At 52.0% G+C, this 18,745-nt stretch overlaps 1 protein-coding gene and 1 long non-coding RNA gene across 2 annotated transcripts in view; one reads left to right on the forward strand and one right to left on the reverse strand.

Annotated features, from left to right (window-relative positions):
- Nucleotides 1-25: 25 nt before the first annotated feature.
- LOC129214303 (centrosome-associated protein CEP250-like) lies at nucleotides 26-18,670 on the forward strand. Its single transcript, XM_054845737.1, is given in 23 exon segments — nucleotides 26-633; nucleotides 1,660-1,716; nucleotides 2,426-2,508; nucleotides 3,524-3,689; nucleotides 4,417-4,523; nucleotides 5,549-5,776; nucleotides 6,016-6,160; nucleotides 6,445-6,528; nucleotides 6,669-6,899; nucleotides 8,160-8,353; nucleotides 9,982-10,109; nucleotides 10,314-10,483; nucleotides 11,282-11,461; nucleotides 11,794-11,931; nucleotides 12,274-12,417; nucleotides 14,236-14,763; nucleotides 14,766-15,644; nucleotides 15,646-16,263; nucleotides 17,037-17,192; nucleotides 17,630-17,737; nucleotides 17,905-17,955; nucleotides 18,291-18,398; nucleotides 18,401-18,670. Coding segments are annotated over 23 exon segments (4,701 nt in total). The 5' UTR covers nucleotides 26-534; the 3' UTR covers nucleotides 18,500-18,670.
- LOC129214315 (uncharacterized) overlaps nucleotides 14,634-18,745 on the reverse strand; it is a 110,678-nt gene continuing 106,566 nt past the window's right edge. The window contains exon 3 of the long non-coding RNA XR_008579668.1: nucleotides 14,634-14,712. This is a non-coding gene — a long non-coding RNA (uncharacterized LOC129214315). The remainder of the gene's footprint in view (nucleotides 14,713-18,745) is intronic.

The raw sequence follows: 18,745 nt of genomic DNA on the forward strand, positions 1-18,745 counted from the left end.
TGTCCTGTAAATGTCAAGCTTTCTCTCCCGTACTGGGTTTCCTCTAACTGCTCGCAGTCGTTCCATCTCTCCGTGCTTGGTTTTCGTAGGAGCTTGGAACTCCTGCTCCAGTGGCAGTCAAGGGCTGAAGGTTGAGCTTTTAGCAGAGAGCCCTAGCTGTTGAGTTGGCTTCCCTGTGCGATGGACCTTTTCTCCTGTCGCTGCGGTCCCCCCCTTCTCGCCCCAGTGTCCCCATACCCCCCACCCAAGACTCTGGTGTCGGGGACCGTTTCCTCCCGCTCCTGCTCTCCCAGGCGCTACAGGGAGCGCTTTTGGCCCCCAACGTTCTACGGGGCCGTTAACAGTCTCTGAGCAGAAGTCGCTGGAGCAAACGGCTGCCGGGGCGGCCTCTCCCCCGCGGCAGCAGCGCAGCCCGGCGCGGCACCCTCAGCGAGAAGCGAGAAGGGAATCGCTGCCACAGAGCGGCCCCGAGCGAGCCCGGCCTGTCAGGCGGCGGAGCCCCGCGGGCGGCGGGCCCGGCTGGCGAGCGGGGGCATGGCGGCGCGGAGCCAGGCCTCCCTGCGGCGCCGGCTGCAGAGCTCGCAGGAGGCGCAGCAACGCCAAGCGGTGCTGGTGCGGAAGCTGCAGGCGAAGGTAAGGAGCGGGGGCACCTGCCCGGGGGGGAGCTGCCCGGGGACGGGCCGCGGTGGCGGGGCCGGGGTGCCCGGGCCGCCCGCGCCGCGCTGAGAGGGGACTCGGCGGCGGCGGCGGCGGCGATCTCGGGGGGCGAACGCGCGGCCCCAACGGCGCCCTCCCCGGGGCTGCTGCGGGCGGGACGGCGCCGAGCCCGGAGCTCGGGGGAGGCCCCGGGAGCCGCCCTGCTCCGCCCGGCCTGCTGGGCGCCGTCACACACACACACACACAGACACACGCCCCGAGCCCCTCGTCAGGTCTCTCCCGTCCTTAACTAAAGATGCCGGGCTTGCCAACGCCTTTGTTTGGCCAGGTGAGCAGGGGGCTGTCCCAGAGGTAGGAGTCAAGCCGGCGGCGGTGGTTTCGCGTGGCCCCGGACAGAAGCAGGCAGCTCTGGCCTGGTCGGCCCGGGGCGCAGGAGCGCCGGCAGCGAGGAGGGTGCCGGCCCCGGGCGGAGGGTCGGGGCAGTGTCCGACGGTGGTCACGGCGTGGCTGGAAGCTCCTCCTGCTTTCCTTGCCCGTGCTTGTCTTCTGCAGCTGAACAGACACCCGCGTTCTGCAGCGGCTGTGCAGGGCTGTGGTCAGAACTGACTTGACTTGCTACTTAGTGAAACGCAACTTGCAAAACTCATTTCTCTAACTTCAAGGACCCGCTGGACCTTGAGCCCGTTGGAAGGACTGATCTGGGGGACGTAGTGGCCATAGGCCAGGCACGGCTCTCTAAGGCGCTCTCGTCATTCTGTTTGCCACCTCTGTCTTAGGATGAGCAGATAGCAGTGCGTGTAAAAGACACCCTGTCTCCTGTATTCTTTAATCTTAGATAAGGTGAAGCTTCCCTATGTCGTAACGACTTCTTGTTGACGGGATCGGCAGCACTGTGAAATGTGCTCTGCTTGGGCTGTCAAGACCTGCAGAAAAGCGAATGCAGGAGGGGCCGCGTCTGCTACAAGCCACATTCGCTCACCTTCATTCTGTGTGCCCATCTAGGTACTGCAGTACCGGACTCGGTGTCGAGAGTTGGAGCAGCAAGTGCAAGCAGGAGGGGTGAGTGTGCAGGTTGCTAACTAACGATAGCGTACGTAGCATTCGCTACCGCAGGCAAAAAGCTCCCCAGAGCAACGGCAGAGGGAAACAAGCGTTTGCTGCCTGAGGCTTTAAAGAAGCGCTGCAAGGCTGCCCGGCCGTCTTTTGTCCAGCTGCCGTTCTTAGAGCAGCCAGTAATCCCAGAAATGCCGGCCCGGAAAACCCGATCAAGAAGGATTGTAACGTTGTGAAGGAGTGCTTTATTGCTGGAGTAAGGTTTGTCCTAGGTCTCGGGAGAGGGCTCTACTGCCTGTTAGGTTCTGTGGCTGTCTCTGACAAAGACTTGGTTGAAACATGGCGTGTTGGAAGGCAAGAATGCTGGCGTTCAACATACAGAGCTGGCTCTGTGCTTTTCCTTCTGCTTCACGGCCAAAGTCAACCTAGGAAACGAAGGGTAGGAGAGTACTCCCAGGCTTCAAGTCTGAGTGAGCACTGGCGGTCATGAGCTGAGGATACTTAGCTGTGAGAGTGCAACGGCGGGAGACTGAGGAGAGCTGCTCACGCTGAGTAACACCCTTCCCCTCCCTTCCTCTCCCTAGTCGTGACACTGTTAAGCCTGGAGGAAGCCACGAGCTCCTGAGATACCAAAGAAATGGAGGGGAAAGCCACGGATGCTAACAGTAGTGAAGGGTCCACAAGAATTTGACTCAGCATTTCCTTTCTTCTTAAGGGATCCCTTCCAGGCAGGTGGGAAGCCAGAGAAGCCCGCGACCGGGAGAAAGCACTGCTTCAGTTGGAAGAGGAGCATCAAAGGTAAAAGGAAGAAGTGTTAACCTCACACATGGTATCCTGGATGCTCGCGGAAGCGAGGGAAGACCTGTCAGCGCTACCTGGTCTCCCCAAGGGAAGCAGTCGGGCAAGCCGTTTGGAAAGGAGAAAGGTCCACAATCTGTTCTGTGCCACAGGAATAGTGGTGTGTGCCGAATGGCTCTGTTTGGAGCGGGGGGTTGTTCTGGGTGACCTCCAAAGGTCCCTTTCCAGCCTAAATTATTCTGTGTCTCAGTCGGTGAGCTGCTCAGCAGAGCCTGGGTTTAGGTTGAGAATCAAGCCCCGACATGCTGAGCATTCCGTGGCGCAGGAGTTGTCCTCTTTGGGTTCGCTCGAATAGCATATCCTGCGCTTGGATCAGAGCCTTCCAGTAGAGCACTTGGCACCACAGGCATCTTCTGCCGCATTGCTTTCCCTGCTTTTCTTTTTCCCTCGGCCCCAGAGATAAATGGTGTGTGGTGTAAAAGGCACCTGTGTGCTGTGTTACGTATGTTGCAAGCTAAGGTGGGAGAAGCCCAGCTCCTGTTTTGATCCAGAAACTGAGTTCTGTGCTTGTTCGCAGGGCAGCGGTTCTCTCCATTTAGTTCATGAATTTAGTTTCCTGGGTGGGATATTAGCCTGTGGTCCCAAAGTCATTAAGCTGCAGTGCCTGACCTCTCAGCTCTCAGTTGAAAGTTGCGCATCAAGCTGTTTCCCCTCTGTGTATGGCGCTGTCTTTGTGGTGTGCAGTTTACTGGATCAAGAAGGTGGGGGTCTTTGCTACAGGTCTTACACAGTGTATAGGACAAGGACAGGGAGAGGCTGAACGGGAAGGTGAGGGCAGTGCTGGGTAGAACATGAGTTTGCCATAGCAGGGAGATCTTTCTTAATCCTAGAAAGCACTTTTCCTGCCTCTCGGTTTGACAACCAAGTCAGCGTTGAAGGAGCTGGAAAAGCACGGGGATGCTGCTTGTGGATAGCAGTTGTGCCGTGACCTCATCGCTGTTTCTCCTTTGCCAAGGTGTGAGACTCTGGCCGAAGTGAACGCTGTCCTGCAGGAGCACCTAGGTAAAGCGACTGAGGTTAATTCAGCCCTCAAGGAAGATGTTGGGAAACTGACGGCGGATTGGATGAGGGCCCGGGAGGAGCTGGAATTGAAGGCGAGCGAACGGCGCAATGAACGTGAGGTAAGGATAGGCTACGGGAATGTCAGACGTGATGCCCAAGCGGAATGGGAAGGCATTTTATTTCTGGCACGGAGGACTTGCTGTGTGAAAGTTGTGGCTGCCTTGAGGACGTCTTGGTGTTGCCTGGCCAAAGACAGGGGTGTGAGATGGAGGAGGGTCAGCAAATCGTGGTGCTGGAAGACGCCCCCCCCGGCTGTGACCATACTGCTCAGTCTTCAAGGCAAATGCTTGCTGCTGCTGGATGCCGCAGGGCAGTCAGACGTGAGCGCTCGTCCTTTTAGTAGTTCCTAAATCTCTGTCGACAGCAGTGGAGACCGGAGAGGTCTGTGTCTTTTCACATTCAGAGCAGCCAACCGAAGAACAAGACAGGCCTCCCTTACCAAGAGTGTCTTGCAAGCAAATCTGACCCTGGTCTTGGAGGGGCTTGTTTTTGTCTTCCTCCACCAAGACTGTTAGACATCTCTGCAAGGCGAGATGACAAATCATGATCGGTTTGCTTTGCCGATACCCACTCCTGCAGGAGAAGCGTGGGTGTTTCCTTCCTTGAGGTCAGGTGACGAGTCTGCTGGGGGATGCTTCTGTGGTGCCTCTTCGGCCCTTGATACCCCTGTTGGAATTGTTATGAAAGGAGACCCGGTGATGGTGGTTGTACTCTCTCCTATCTGCACGACTTGCAGAGTGACGGCGAAGGCTGAATTGGCATTTCTTTTTGTCTTTGCATGTTTAGCTTTATGACAGCTACTTAAAGGGTGAACGTAACCGCCTACTCAGCCTGTGGCGTCAGGTGGTGACCTTCCGCCGTCACTTCCTGGAGATGAAGACTGCCACTGACCGGTGAGTAGAAGTTAAGGCTGGATCCCTTGCAGGAAAACTGTAGCTTCCCTTCTCACCTGCTTTTTGAGCCTCGATGTTACGTTAGTTGCGGCTACAGATATGATTTCTCCTTTGGTAGCCTGAAGCCATGCCATTAAGCGTGCCTTAGGCTGTTTTCGGAATCATTTTGTTTGATGCTGGTTTTCAGATAAAACCGAGGGGCTCGGGCTCTAAGCAGTGCAGAGGCCCTGAACGGATGAACTTGACTGTGGTGCTGTTTGGGCACATTAACACGGACACAGGCGCACGTGGACACATTGGAAGAGCCTCACCAAAGCTGTGCATGCAGCACCTAGCGCGGTCCCTTTTATAGAGTGACGAAAATCTGCCTTAAATCTCACTTGCGTTCTTTTCCCCCTGCTCCTGATGGGAAGATCATTCATGGATACCTGTTTTTGTCCTTCTCCTTTCCAGCTTACATTTATTCTGGTCAGTTTGCATCCGCTTATGCCTCTACCAGCATTGTTGAGAGAAAGGATAGCTTCTCTACCCTGTTACTGCATTTGTCCAATTTATTTTGCTTAGTTTGATACCTCCTTTTTAGGATTGCTTTCTTGTTCTTGGGCTCTCTGAGGTTCCTTTCTCACAGCTGCAAACAAAAATCGTGTAGCCGTAATAGTACGTTCTTCTGGTGTCAGCATGCAATTTCAAACGCTGGGTTACCGTCAGCCATTTACCTTATCTGATGGTAAGCTTTCCTTAATGTGTAGAGTATGCCTGAGCTACTAGTTAATCCTTCTGGCTGTGCCATCGATTTCTTCTTATCTCTGAGGAGAAAACAGAGTCGTTCCTCAACCATCAAAGAGACCCGTTGCTCAACTCTCAAGATGCGTCCTGATCCCAAAGTGTCAGATGAATGATTCGTCCCCGGTGAAGATGTCATCTTTCCTGCCAGCTTTTACGGTTGCACAATTCCGTGCTTGAAAAGTGAGTCAGCTGATAAAGATGGTGGTGTGAACGTTCTCTCTTTCTTTATTCTCCTTCAGAGATTTGTCAGAGCTGAAGGCCGAGCAAATGAGGCTTTCTGGATCTATACTTGTAAACTGCTCCCGCCTAAACTCCGGCATGCAGCGCTGGGAGTCCGTCCCTCTGGGTAGACCTGTCCTAAAGGATCAGGCGCAGCAGCAAGCGGACCAGGAAAGAAGCCAGAGGACTTGGGAAGTGATGTGCTTACAAGCCAAGGGGGACCCGGAGAAGGAGGAGCTTCAGGACAGGTAAACGTGTTTTAAACTTTGGAAGGAGTCAGCATCCCTGGAGGTCTTTAGAAGACATGTAGATGTGGTGCCTGGGGACATGGTTTAGTGGTGGACCTGGCAGTGTTAGGTTTCCGGTTGGGCTCGATGATCTTAAAGGTCTTTTCCAACCTGCATGATTCTGCGATGCTATGCTCTTGGTTTTGGAAAGGAGAATGTTTTCACACGAAAAACTTGTTTGTCCCTTCCCCTTCTCGTAGACTGAAGGACTTAGCTGCACTTGAAGGAAAACAGTCATTATCACAGAGTGAGTTGGTAGTCGCGAGAGAGACACTGGAGGAATGGCGTCTTCAGAGGGATCTGCTGAAGCGCGAGAAACAGGAGCTTACAATGGCCCTGGAAAAGGTATGGTCACCTTACTCCTAGGCAGCACTTGTGGGAGAGGGAGTTGTGATAGCAGGACCGCCACCGGTGCTGTTTCTGGCAGTAGAAGAGAGGGACAATGTTGTTCTCCTTCTTGGAAAACGGTGATCGGATCACACAGGCTCGTGGGTGTAGTCAGTCCCCAGGTGCCTGCTGGGCACGCTGAATTGGGAGTATGTCGGCAATGCGAAAGGGGATCTGGAGTCGCTGCTTGAAGTCAGGGATTTTCCTGTCTTTGTTTTCATGTTGTTCTGCTGTCTCTTCAGGCAGAGCAGTCAGTAGCAGAGTTGACAGGGGCTCTGAATAAGCTGCGTGCTGAAGTAGCTGATCTACATGTTGGAGCCGCGAAGGTGAGCAGTATTCATGAAGCTCTCGCCTTGGATAAAGTGCAGCTGAAGAAACTTGTGTTGCTCCTTTTTCTGTCCAAGCCAAACCTTCTTCATAGGAAATCTTACTGTATTTTATTTCCTCTGTGCTTCTGCGATTGTAGCTGGAGCAAGAGCACGATCTTCTGTCAGGTAAAGTGGCCGAGATGGAGAGAGCAAAGATCTCTGACCAGGAGAGGCTGAACCTGTGTGAAAGAACAAACGAAGAGCTCTGCGCAGAGAAAGCCCGCCTGGAGCAGCTGCTGAAGAAAGCAGAGGAGCACCAGGAGGGGCTGCAGGCAGAGCTGAGGATGCTGGCAGAGGAGAAGGCAGAAACCCAAGATAAACTCAATGAGGTGAGACCAAAAACCTAGTGCTTTCCGGGTGGGCTTTTGGCTGCTTGGCTCAGCGGGGCTCTGTCTGTTGGATTCTGCAGTGTTTTTGTCAAGGAGACGCTTTCCATTTGTTCGAGCCTAGAGAGCGGGACAAAGCTGCAAGTCAGTGTCTGCTGTCTTGTACTGCTGAGAATGGGAATGACGTCCTGACATTGTTGAAGTTGTCTTGCAAGCCATACACGCAGCTTTGAATTGCTCGAGCCTCTTCAGGCCTTGAGGAAGAGGATGAGAAATAGGCCGTGTGACTCTGGACTACCTGATTTTCAGTACAGTGGAAAAAGAGCTTGGGAGAATCGTATCGCTGGAGGAGACTAGGGAGTTTGCCATCATTTCAGTGTCAGTTTCATAATGTACAACCTTGGGTATTACGGGATAACTTTGAGAGGAGAATTGTTTGTTTCGGATGGTCTGTTCTCTGCTAGACAGTCTTGGTTTTCGAGTCCGTGGTATGTTTGGCAAATACCCAGCAGAGGTGTTATACTGAAGACAAAAGCTAAAAAAACATGGTTACTCTTCAAGCTTGAATACCAGCAAGGTATATTAGACGACTTCTTTGTGTAAGACAAGGAAACAGTATTGTTGACGTGAACTCCTGTACCAATAGAGTCTACCATCTCTTTGGCCACATCAGCCAGACTTTCATAAATCACTAACTGATGCTGCCACCACGAGGGCTGTTTCCCTGACAAGCGTCGCCTCATTGCATCCAACTGCTTTACACGCTCAAGTAGGGGACGCTTTGATCTTTTCTTTTTTTTTTTCTTTTTTTTTTTCTTTTCTCCCTCCCCCCCCCCCCCCCGAAGGAGAAAACGTGTATTTTCACTTTCTTCAGCAAGCCAAGTTGCTTTTGCTCAAACTTTCCTGAACATTTCCAGCAACAACTTGAATAGATTCTTAGAGCATTTTAGTTTGCAAGGGGGCAGTTCTGGAAAAACGCAGTGTTTTTGCATGAAAACACGTAGTCTGGGGTATGTAGGTTTGTCCTGAAGGAGCTGTCCGGACCCCGGCAACCCAGTAGGGCCTTACGCGTCGCTTTCAAGTTAACAGTGCCAGCGCCTTCTGGCAGCCCCGGGTATTAGTGCGGTATAGAGCAGATGCTCTGAAGCTTTCAGCCCAAAGTACAGGAGCTCCTTCTCCTCGAGCTGATTCAGAAGTGGCACTGGCTGGCTCTGCATAGAAGCCCAGAGAACGGACTCTAACTGTATTTTGTCCCGCTTTCAGGTTTACCGCCAGCAAGAGTCATCTAGCAGTGGTCTGGAGCAGTTGCGCCAGGAGTCCTCTCGCCAAGGGCATGCACTGGCCAGGGTGTCCAAAGAGAAGGAGTTGCTGGTGCGTGAGAAGGCTGCCCTAGAGGTGCGACTGGCAGCCGTGGAGCGGGACAGACAAGGCCTTTCAGAGCAGCTGGCAGAGGCCAGGTAAAGGTGGGGAGGAGACCCTAAGCAGGACGTTATTTCATGTCTGGAATTATAAAGGTGGTAATCATTACACGAGGATTGATTGCATCCAGTGCTTTTCAGATGTTTTCACCTTCCACGGGCAGAAAATGGAGGAATCTTGAGAAAAAACCCCAAACAGTATCCCATGATTTGAATGGTATTTGCCTGAGAGCTAAAGCTAACAAAGCTCTCCTGAGCCTTGGGCTCGCGTTTATGCCCCTTGCATGTTCCTCTGTGAAATCCAAAGCAAGCCAATATAATTCCTCGGTCTCTGGCACCTTGGCTCTGCATTGAGTAATAATTAAACCACGCAGATGTTTACTGAAGCCTGAAGCTTCTCTCTGGGTTTGGTTTCTTGTTCTGTGCATCGGAACACAGATCTTTCCGTATCGAGTAGTTTGAGGTGGGATCTTCAGACTTCAAGGCTATTACACGCGGTGCCCAGTTATTGGGCTGTAGCAACTGTTCCTGCCAGATGTTGCTCTCAAGAGCCTTTTGTTGTCGCAGTTTGGGACTCGGTCTTTTCTGTTCCGTTTTAGAGACTGACTTTGATTTATCCTTAAAAGGGAGCGTAGTGGCTTTGGACTGCCAGCGACTGGCGTAATCAGAAATGTGTGCTTGTTCTCCTTCCCAAAGCTACATCCTCCATTGTCCATCCAAGTGGGTGAAATCCTACATTTGTGGGGTTTATTGTTGTACCACTCGGGTGCCCCTTTCCCCTGAGGGACGTTAACCCTGATTGCATCCCTGTACGAGTGAGGCAGTGCTGTGTATTGTAGGAACCCGGCAGGCAGGACGCCGGTTAGATCAGGGAGGTGACTGCACCCCCTGGTTCCAGAATCCTGCGTGTGGTACGCAGCAGTTGGCTGAAGTCTATGGATGCAACAGTTTGCCTCTGCAGTACCACAACTTCCGTTTTAAAGAGCGACCAGTCATTTGCGCTACCGCCTACTTAGTTAGCAACGCTTAAAGAAAAGTAGCAAGTTTTTCTCTTGAACTTGCAACAGTTTAAACTGCAGGATAGCTGCCTCTCCTTTCAGGTAGCCCTTGTTCTGATAACATCTAGTTGAAGTTTCTTACAAATGCTGCTGCAAGCATGAGATTTTACTACGCCGTCCGATGTCTTTCTTTGGTCCCTTCTGAAGATAGGGAGTCTGGAAAATGACCTACCTATACCTACACTGCAAGCAGCATTAAAACGTCACGAGTCAGCCAGGGAAATACTCTGATTCTGTCCCCCTGCAGAGCAACTTGGAAGTGCAGATGAGAGGAGGAGGGCTGTGAGCAGAGGCTGGGCTTTGGCTGGCACAGACTTTGTGGGCACAGCTACCCGTGTGTCACAGATCAGACACCAGCAATGTAAGATTCGGCCGTTGAGATCAAATTCGGCTGGGCTTTCTGAGTTACCCTAGGTCATCCGTAAAGCCTGGGCACTCCCTCGGAGGGGCCTGCATTGCTGCTCTAAATGGCAGAAGTAGGCTTTCTGTATACCACTTTCCACGCAACCGTGCTCAGGAGTGGGGATCTTGAACCGCTTCTTGCTGGAATAACTGCCTGTGGGTGTCAGGAGCAAGAAACTCACTTCTCTCCGTATTCTCAACTTGCAGGTCAGTGAAGGAGACCCTGGAATCCAGCCTGTTTGAGGCTCAGCAGCACTCATCTCAGCTGGAGATCTCCCGGCATCAGCTTGAAATCCAGCTTCACGCAGTCGCGCAGGCCAAGGAGGTGATCCAAGGTGAGAGCCTCGTGTGCTTTGTTTCTGGTGATCCCCCTGCCTACGAAGATGGTATAAAAACAGCTGTCTGTCCGCAGTGCTTCTGAGGAGTGAAGGAGCTGGAGACAGATCCCTCCTACACTGCAAGTCAAATGGCTTGAGGTTAGTGAAGTCAGAACCACTGTCTGCGCAGGCCCTGAATCTTGCCGTTTGCCGTGTTTGCAGGGGAAGTGAAGTGCCTTCAATGTGAGCTGGAAGCGGAGAGATCTCTAAGGAGGCAGGAACGGGAGCACATGGCACAACGGCTCTTGCAGACAGAACGGCAGTATGAGGCTGCCCTCAGACTTCGGCAAACTGATCATGAAGCGGAAATGAACAAGCTCCTGCAAGACCTGGTAGGAAACAGTACGCTTTTGAATTCTTCCAGCAAGCTTTGTGGGCTGGCTTTAGAAGGATAATAGCCTGAGTGTGGCTGCCTGAAATGGCAGCAACCATCTGTCGCAGGCCGCCCGTTGCGGCCAGGCAGCAGAGCCAAGGGCTTGTACTTGAAGGCCCGTGAAGACCCAGCAGACTGTGCTGGGATGGTCGATGCAGCCACAGATTCAGTGTGGGCGTAAGACGAGTTCAACAGAAGGTTGGGTGGTCCCCCCGCAAAGCCTGGCAGCCCAGGGGTAGGATCTTAGCAGACTCCCGTCTGCCGTGAAGTAGACTCCTAACATTCCCGCCAACTGCAGTCACGGGAGCTTTGTTCCTTTCTTTCTGTCCTTTCATGGTTGGCAGAGGTCTTGTCTTTGGGCTTAAAGCGTATGGAACAGGCCCCTCATTCCTGGGGCTTGAGTTCGTGGCCTGTCTTGTGGCTAGGGCGTCGGGGTAGTGGCCTCCTTCTCACCCTGCAGTCCATCTGCGCCTTTTCATTGACGAGAACGGAGTTGGGCTTTGAAAATAGAGACTCTGAGAATAGCGAGAAATCCCGAGGAGAGAGGTGCTAGGGAACAGGCAGCCACCAGAGAGGGGAAGGTAACGTCTCCTCTTCCTCCACCTGCTGACCCTCCTTTTAAGTTCCTTGGTAGGACATGAGTTATGGAGGGCACAAAGCCACTGCTGTGCACTGTTGAGGTGGGGGTTTGTGGGAGGGAGTATTGTGAGGAGCTTGGCTGGGACTCCATCTTGAAGTCTTTTCCTCCCCTCATCAGGCAAGCGAGTGGGAAGGGCACCATTCAGAGCTAGAGGAGATGCTGGAGCGATGGGAAAAGGAGAAGGCAGAGACAGAAAGGGAGCACGAGAAGAAGCTGTTTGATATGAAGCAGAAAGTTGCCACCATGCAAGCTCAACAAGAGGAGGAACGAACGAGAGTTGAAAATGCCAAGCAAGAGGTAAAGGCCGTGAAGGGGGAATTTGTGTGGGTTTTTTTACTCTTCTGGGCTCCTTATTGGCAGTGCTTCTCTGGACACTGTGGAAATGCCACACATTTTTCCTGTTAGGTGACTAAGAGTTTGTTGGAGAGTCAATCACAGATGGACCGTGGATGGACCACGTTTTTGCTGCCAATCTCACTTAGGAACCTGTGCCTCCAAGGGGGCAGATAATGACCCAGGAGACAAGCAGCACGGTGCTTCGAGAACGTGGGAGCCCGTCACTCTCTGAGTCTTACCACACAAGTTTTGTATGGGAAGTTTAAAGCCGTCCTCTCTTTATTTCTGTGCAGGCCCCGCCAGAACAGGAGCGTGAGAAGAAGAATGCTTTCCTAGAGACGCTGCTCCAAACTCGGGGAGAGCTAAGAGAAGCCTGCCAGCAGCTGGAGCAGCTCAGGCAGGAGGTGGAAGAGCGGCGAGAGAATGGGCAGGTCAGTCTGACTGGTAGGGTGGGCTGAAGGAACAGGCCGCTGGCAATTGGACATAAGCTGAGAGAAGCTGAGAGAGCCAGGAAACAGAGTGAAGGGCAGGAACAAGGGAATGAAAGATAAGCCCTGCGCCTGGGGAGGCAAGGCCTACTGCAGGCACTGCAAGCAGCACAGAGCCCGGTAAGCGCCAGAGATCAGCAACAGCAAGGAAGGGTTACAATGGAAGCAGAGCTGGGTGGAAAAGCAGAAAGAAGTGGCTGAATGAGTGTGATTTTGAGAGAGAAGGAGAAAAAAGCTGGATCTGATGGCAGGTCCCGGTAGCTTGCTCTCCATTTGTGTTTACAGAACATCACGGAAAAGCTGCAGGCAGAACTGCAGGAAAGTCAGAGTAAGATCAAGGCCGTGGAGAATAGGCACAAGGAAGAAATGCAAACCGTCACAGAGGAAATGAACAGCCTTCTTCAGCAGAGGGATGCTCTACAAAAACAGGTGACTGAAACGGCCATAGCTACTCCGGTCATCAAACAGGTGAAGTGTCTCTCCACTTCTTGCCTTTCCACTGCAGAGCAGCAGGCTGGTGGGGTAGTCCCTCTGACTGCCATCATACTGTGGTCTCCATCTCAGCTGGTCTGGAGGAGACTTTACCGGCCAGCTGAATGGACAGATGGGCTAGTCCTTTTGCCTGTTTGCCAGCAATCATCAGAATGGATTTCTGCTGGTCTTGGTTTTTAAGGTGGTTTTTCAGATGAACGTGGTGACCCACTGAGCTTTTTAAACAAGTCGGCTGTATCCATTGTGAATCTGGTACTCTCGTGACAGGGTGAAATTTCAAGTTGTTCTTTCCTCACAGTACATGATACGGCTGACAGTGACAAGCCATAGTCTTTGACTGCTTTGTTAGGTTTTACTTGTGGTGGAAGAGTTGACATCTCAGCTAGCAGCCTCCGAAGAGTCTCTAAAGGAGGAGGCCATGCGTCTGCAGCAAGAGGTGGCGTCTTTGGAGAGGAAACTCGAGAGCACTGAGAAGCAAAGGAAGGATGTCCTGGTGAGGCTGGCAGATGCTGCAAAGGGCCATTTCTTACCTATTTTTTGGCCTTCTGTTAATAGTTCTAAGGAGCAACTTTTTCCGGTGGAGAGCTGATTTTGGGTGGTCTTGTACCGGTTCAGTCCAAATCTGAGCAGACACAGAGTACGCAAATGCTGACCAAGTTTCCCTCACTTCCCGCTTCCTTCCAGTCACCGTTCCTTGTTTCCCAGACGTTTGCTCTCCTGCCAGGCCATGTAGCTGAGTTAGCAGGGTCATCGCCTTGGGTAGGAGAGGACAGTCCAGAAAGGAGAGGTCGTTAAGATGACCGATAGCACAAACTATGTGGAGAGACCGCTACAGGAGCAGAAGAGTGTCATTTATACCAGCGGTTGTTTTCTGGTTTACCTTTTCCAATTGCGTTCTTCTGAATAAGCAGGGAAAGATGCTGTAGTCATGTAAAAGTCAGTTATGATTCAGGGTGTCTGTTTTCCTCAGTGCTGATGATTTCTGCCCTTGAACCTTTAGTCAAAGGAATTTTCAAACTTGTCTCTATTTACATTGCATGGTTTGGGCGATCATTGGTGTCCAAATCCATATTTAGATTTCCAAATATCTGTATCTGGAAAAAGGGGTGAGGAGGCAGAGTTAGCTAATAATAGAAAGCTGTTCAACATTGCCCATCTGAGAGCAGACAGTGGGGGAAAAGAGAGATATTTGAGAAACAAAAGTGCTGATCCAGATCCATAGGAATGCCTGCCAGGGGAAATCTAGTCCCGATTTCCAACAGTGGGAATGCCAGCCCGTCACCTGACCGTTACTCCTTCCAGAGGGGACAGCGGGGTTCCAGAGGGTGGTACCATGAAAACTCCACACAGTAGAGGCCCAAAACCCCCCCAAGCCCCCCCAAACCAAATGGAAATCCCATGCTGGGGTTGTTCTCTCTTGCCTTCCTCCCTAGCAGAGACAACATCGTCATGGCACTGCCTAAATCATGCCTGGTCTGGACTTTAGATCCTGGCTGCAGTTCTGGCAGCTCCTCCCCAAAAGAACACGCTAGAGCTAGAAGAGGCTCAGAGAAGGGCAAACAGGAAGATGGGACTGGCTGAGTAAGCTGGCAAAGACGCAGCCGAAAGGGTGGCGCAGGCAAGGTCTACAACATCCCGAGAGGCAGGGGGAGGGGGGGCAGCCCTTGACTGCCGCTGGAGCAGGAGTTCCAAGCTACTACGAAAACCAGACCTATATGGATGGAATTATTGAATCTTTTCCTCGCTGTTTTGCAGCATGAACGGGACAGGCTGCAAGCAGTTAAAGAAAAACTGGTACGAGAGATAAAACTTCTTCAGGAATCAGCCACAGCCTCTGAGACCCGAGCAAATACAGCAACGGATACGAATCACTGCCTTGAACAAGAACTTCAGACTGCATTGTCTGTCTTGAAAATGAAAACCGAGGAAGTGGAAACGCAGTGGGAGAAAATGCAGACGCTCCAGAAAGACGCGGCACAGGGAAAAGCTTTGCAGGAGACTCTCCCTCATCTGACTGCCATCCTGTCAGAGAGGGAGGGAGAAATGAAGTTGTACCAGGAAGAGGTGAGAACGCCGGAAGACCAGCAAGCAATGCAGAAAACTACTCTCGATCAGGTTATTAAGGACATAACAGAGAAAAACCAGAAGATGGAATCCCAGCAAGAACGGATACGGGACCTGGAGAAGCAGCAAGAAAAACAAAGGATTGCTGTCAGCAAGATGAGCAAAGAGCTGGAAGAGAGAGGCCTGGAGATCAGATCCCAGCAAGAACGGATACGGGAGCTCTAGAGAAGCAGCGAGAAATGCAGAGGACTGCTGTCAGCAAGATGAGCAAAGAGCTGGAGGAGAGAGACCGGGAGATCAAATTCCAGGAGGGGAAAATAGCGATTCTAGAACAAGACGGTGCATCACAAGTGAGAAATCTGCGGGTGGATCTTGATCATCTGAAAGGAACCTTGGAGGAGAGAAACTTGGAGCTTATGTCTCTGACTCAGCAGATCCAAGAACTGGAAAGGGAGAGAGAACAGGTGAAATCTCTGCACGCAAGCCTCGAACACCTGAGGGCCGCTCTTAAGGACAGAGAGAGCGAGTGTGATTCTCAAAGGCATCAGTTAAGACTCTTGCAGCAGTACAAGGAGCAGCAAGAGGGGTACCTGCAAGAGCTTCACGGTAAAGTAGAAAAGATGACACTTGCTTTGTCTCAAAAAGATCAAGAGCTTGAGTCACAAGAAAAGCAAATCCAGGAAGCTGAAGAAGTCACGGAAATGCAGTTAAGGACTGTCCGTGACCAACTGGAGCAGGCCTTAGAAGCCTTAAAAGAAAAGGACAGACTCATAGACACCCAAAAGCAACAAACAAGGAGCTACGAGGGAAAACCAGGAGAACAGCTGAAGGTCTTACGCAGAGACTTAGAAGACGCTACGGCAATACTGAAAGAAAAGCATTTCATGGTTGAATCTCAGAAGGAACGGATTGCGACCTTCCAAAAAGCAGAACAAGACTCTGGAGAGCAGAAGGAAATTCTGCAGCATCTGGAAGCGGCCCTAAAGGAGAAAGAGCAAGAAATTGTATCCCTTAGAAAGCCATGTGAGGCACGCAAGGAACAGGAGGAAAAGCACGGAGCTGAGCAAACAAATCTTCAAGGGACAAAACTGACTCTGAAAGGAAGAGAGAGAAAGAAAGATAGGGGTTCTGGAGGAGGCTACCTCTAGGCTTGAGACCAAGGCTCAAGGTGAGCAAAAAGAGTTAGAAGAGGAAATAAGAGCTCTTTGGGAAGATCTCCAGCACGTTCAGCAGACTCTGGCAAGGAAGGATGAAGAGATCGAGTACCAGAGAGACAGAGTCAGGTATTTCGAGAAGACTCTGTCAGGGAGAGAACAAGAGCTTAGGCGGCAGAGCGAACTCCTGAAACAATTAACGTCAGCTTTGCGATGGAAAGATGAGGGGGAGACCCTACAGAAACAAATCCAGAAACTCCAGAAATGGGAGGAAGAGGAAGCCGAGAAGAGGAGGGTTCTCCAGGAGAGAGACCGTTCCTTGCAAAGGCAGAAGGAGCTAACCCAACAACTGGAAGATGAGCGGAAAGCAAAGGGGGAAGAATTGGAGCGTGCGATTGCTATCTGGAAGCAGACTGAAAGCGGAGAAGTCAAATGGAAAGAGAAGGCACAAGCACTGACTCTTGCCCTGACCAAGAGTGAAATGGCCAATGGGACTCTGAGGGGAGAAATAGCCGTCCTGCAGAGTATGGTTTCAGAGAGGGACACGGACTGGTTTCATCACGAGGTAGGCAGCGTGATTGATCATCAGTCAACTAAAATGTCTATAAAGGATTCTAATGACGGTTCCCATCAAGATATGGGAATTTATGTTCCTGTCAATCTATGACCAGCTTGGCCACAGAAACTATGGCTGCAGCCAGCAGGCTTGCCTGTCTGTGTAGCTCCGGCCAGAGACCATTCGCCTGCTAGAATGTTTTCTGTCCAGCCCAGAACTACTGACAGAACTACGGAGCTTGCTGTTAAAATTAACTCCAGGCCAAAAGCTGGGGATGGCTAGTTGGTTCTCTCCTATCTAGGCAAGCTTAGCCAACATGTCGTGGTTAGAATTTGGCGTGGAAAGGAAAGGGCACCGTTGACCAAACTAATGTACTAAACTTAGTCGAATTTTATAACGACGGCTGGAGAGCAGCTACGCTGATGGTGCTTAGAGGATGCTTTCAGACATGTAGATTGCTGAGGTACAGCTTTTCCAGTGTATTAAAAAGAACGGAATTCGTCCCGCCGCCTGATCGGGTTAAAGGCTTCGTTGCGCGTTCAGAATGTACTTGTGCCGCAGTCCAAAACGCATGAGGGCAAATTTGTGTGGATTTCTCCAAGGTGATCTGGAGGGGCCGCCCTAGGAAGAGAGTGTGTTGTTTTGGCCTGTGGAGCAGGAGGAGAAGAAGGGACTTAGCACTGTCCGTTCCTGGGTCTGGTCGCTCTCCGCAACGTGTTGCTTCTGGCCCTTCTAAGCTTTCTGTGGCACCAGCTCTCACAATCTCCTCTCTGTGTACCCAGCAGGCTACTGCAGAAGGGGAGCAGCTCTCCTGGCTCTCGGAGAAGAGACTCCTGTCGCAGCGGCTGGAACGTCTGCAGCGAGCAGTTGCAAAGCTGCAACTCGAGAAGACGGAGCTGAAGCAACTCAACGCTGAGCTCAGGAGGACTCTTGAGCAGGTGAAGCAGGCTTTCGCTGCCTCTGCAAAGCCTCACGGTCCTCTGGAACACAACACATTTCCACAGGCAGCACTTTGGCGTCCTCTGCTTGTTGCCTTCCCTCTCCCACTTTCCCCTGCGGACACTGGCTTTTGTATTTTCTCTCTCTTCTGGCACCCTATTGCCTTCAGAAACGCACATTCCCTCCGGTACCACCCTTCTTGCCCCAGTGTCCCCCTACAGACACATTTGACACTCTTGTGGCCAGGAGCTGTTTCCTCTTGCTTTCTCTTTCTCTTCCATAGTCTACGTCGAGTAGTCCTTTTTGCCCCCAACCTCCTCTGGTGCCATTAACAGTCTCGGAGCAGAAATCTCCTTGCCATGGTGTCCAGAGGTGCTGTTACTCCTTGTTTGGTGGCAGCACGTTTCCGTGACCCTTTCTCCCATCCAACGCGCAGGTGGAATGGGAGCGGAGGAGACTGAAGAGATATTGTAGAGGTCGGTCGCTGCCAGATGCGTGCGGCTTTTCTCTCTCTGACCAGCACAAGGTGCCTGCTTCTCGACAGGTGAGAACAGCATCGTACTCGGTGGGAGGAGGGTCTGGCCATACAGAGGAACAATGGCAAATCCCAGCGGCAGCAGCCCCCCAGGACACACCTAGTAGAGGTCGAATAGAGACCATGGCCCTGGCCAAACCGGAGACCAAAAAGAGATCCTTGCGTTTTCTTCACAGGAGGAGTCTCACACGTGCTGCAGTTGTCGATTAGCTGAGTTGCAGAAGCAGGTGAGGAGTGGGAAAGCTCTCATCAGTAGCTGCTGTGGCCGTACTGCTGGGCACGACTTCGCACCGTGCTACAGCCCGAGTTTGGTTTGGCTGTCAGGAAGCGAGTGCACCGGGCAGTGGAAATTGTCCCAGTGAAACTGGAATTGTTGATGATCTGAGCTGAGTTCAGGGCGCCTCTGGGACTCTGGGAACCTGTTGCTTCCCCTTCCACAAGGACAGCGTGTTTGTCAGGGCTGGAGTTAGCGGGTGCGTCTTCCCTGGCAGCCGGTACCGTGGGGCTACGGATGGTCCTAACAGCGTGGGCTTGTCTGAGCTCGGCCTTTTGCCTCTTTCAGGTGTCCCTTCTGCAGACGCAGCTGGCACAGGAACGAAAATACAAGCAGGACTATCCTGAGTGCTGTGCAAAGACCAGCCAGGAGCTGTCAGACCTTCACCACGAGCTGTCTCTTACTCCTTAGCAGCTGTGGTCAGGGAGCCCAAAGCTGCTGTTTTGGAAGCAGAGACTGGGAAGCTGGGTCAGCCTCTGAACCTTCTTTTCCTGTAGAGGAACAGCTGCTGCATCACAGGGTTCCTGTCCTGTGCCCTTCCCAGGAACGAATTCTGTTTTGCTGCGGGAAATGGGGGTGCATTTGTTCTGTTTGCATCTGGAAGCATCTCCTAGTGACAGTGGTTTTAAATGCGTTTTGGTTTTTTTAATAAAGGCAATTTTGCAGGAGTGCCCTTTTTCCGTAGGTGAAAGCGAGTGCTAGGTAAATCTGTGGCTTGGGAAAAGATGCTCCTAGTTTTTGAC

Source organism: Grus americana, chromosome 17, assembly GCF_028858705.1.
Source record: "Grus americana isolate bGruAme1 chromosome 17, bGruAme1.mat, whole genome shotgun sequence".
Lineage (NCBI taxonomy): Eukaryota > Metazoa > Chordata > Aves > Gruiformes > Gruidae > Grus > Grus americana.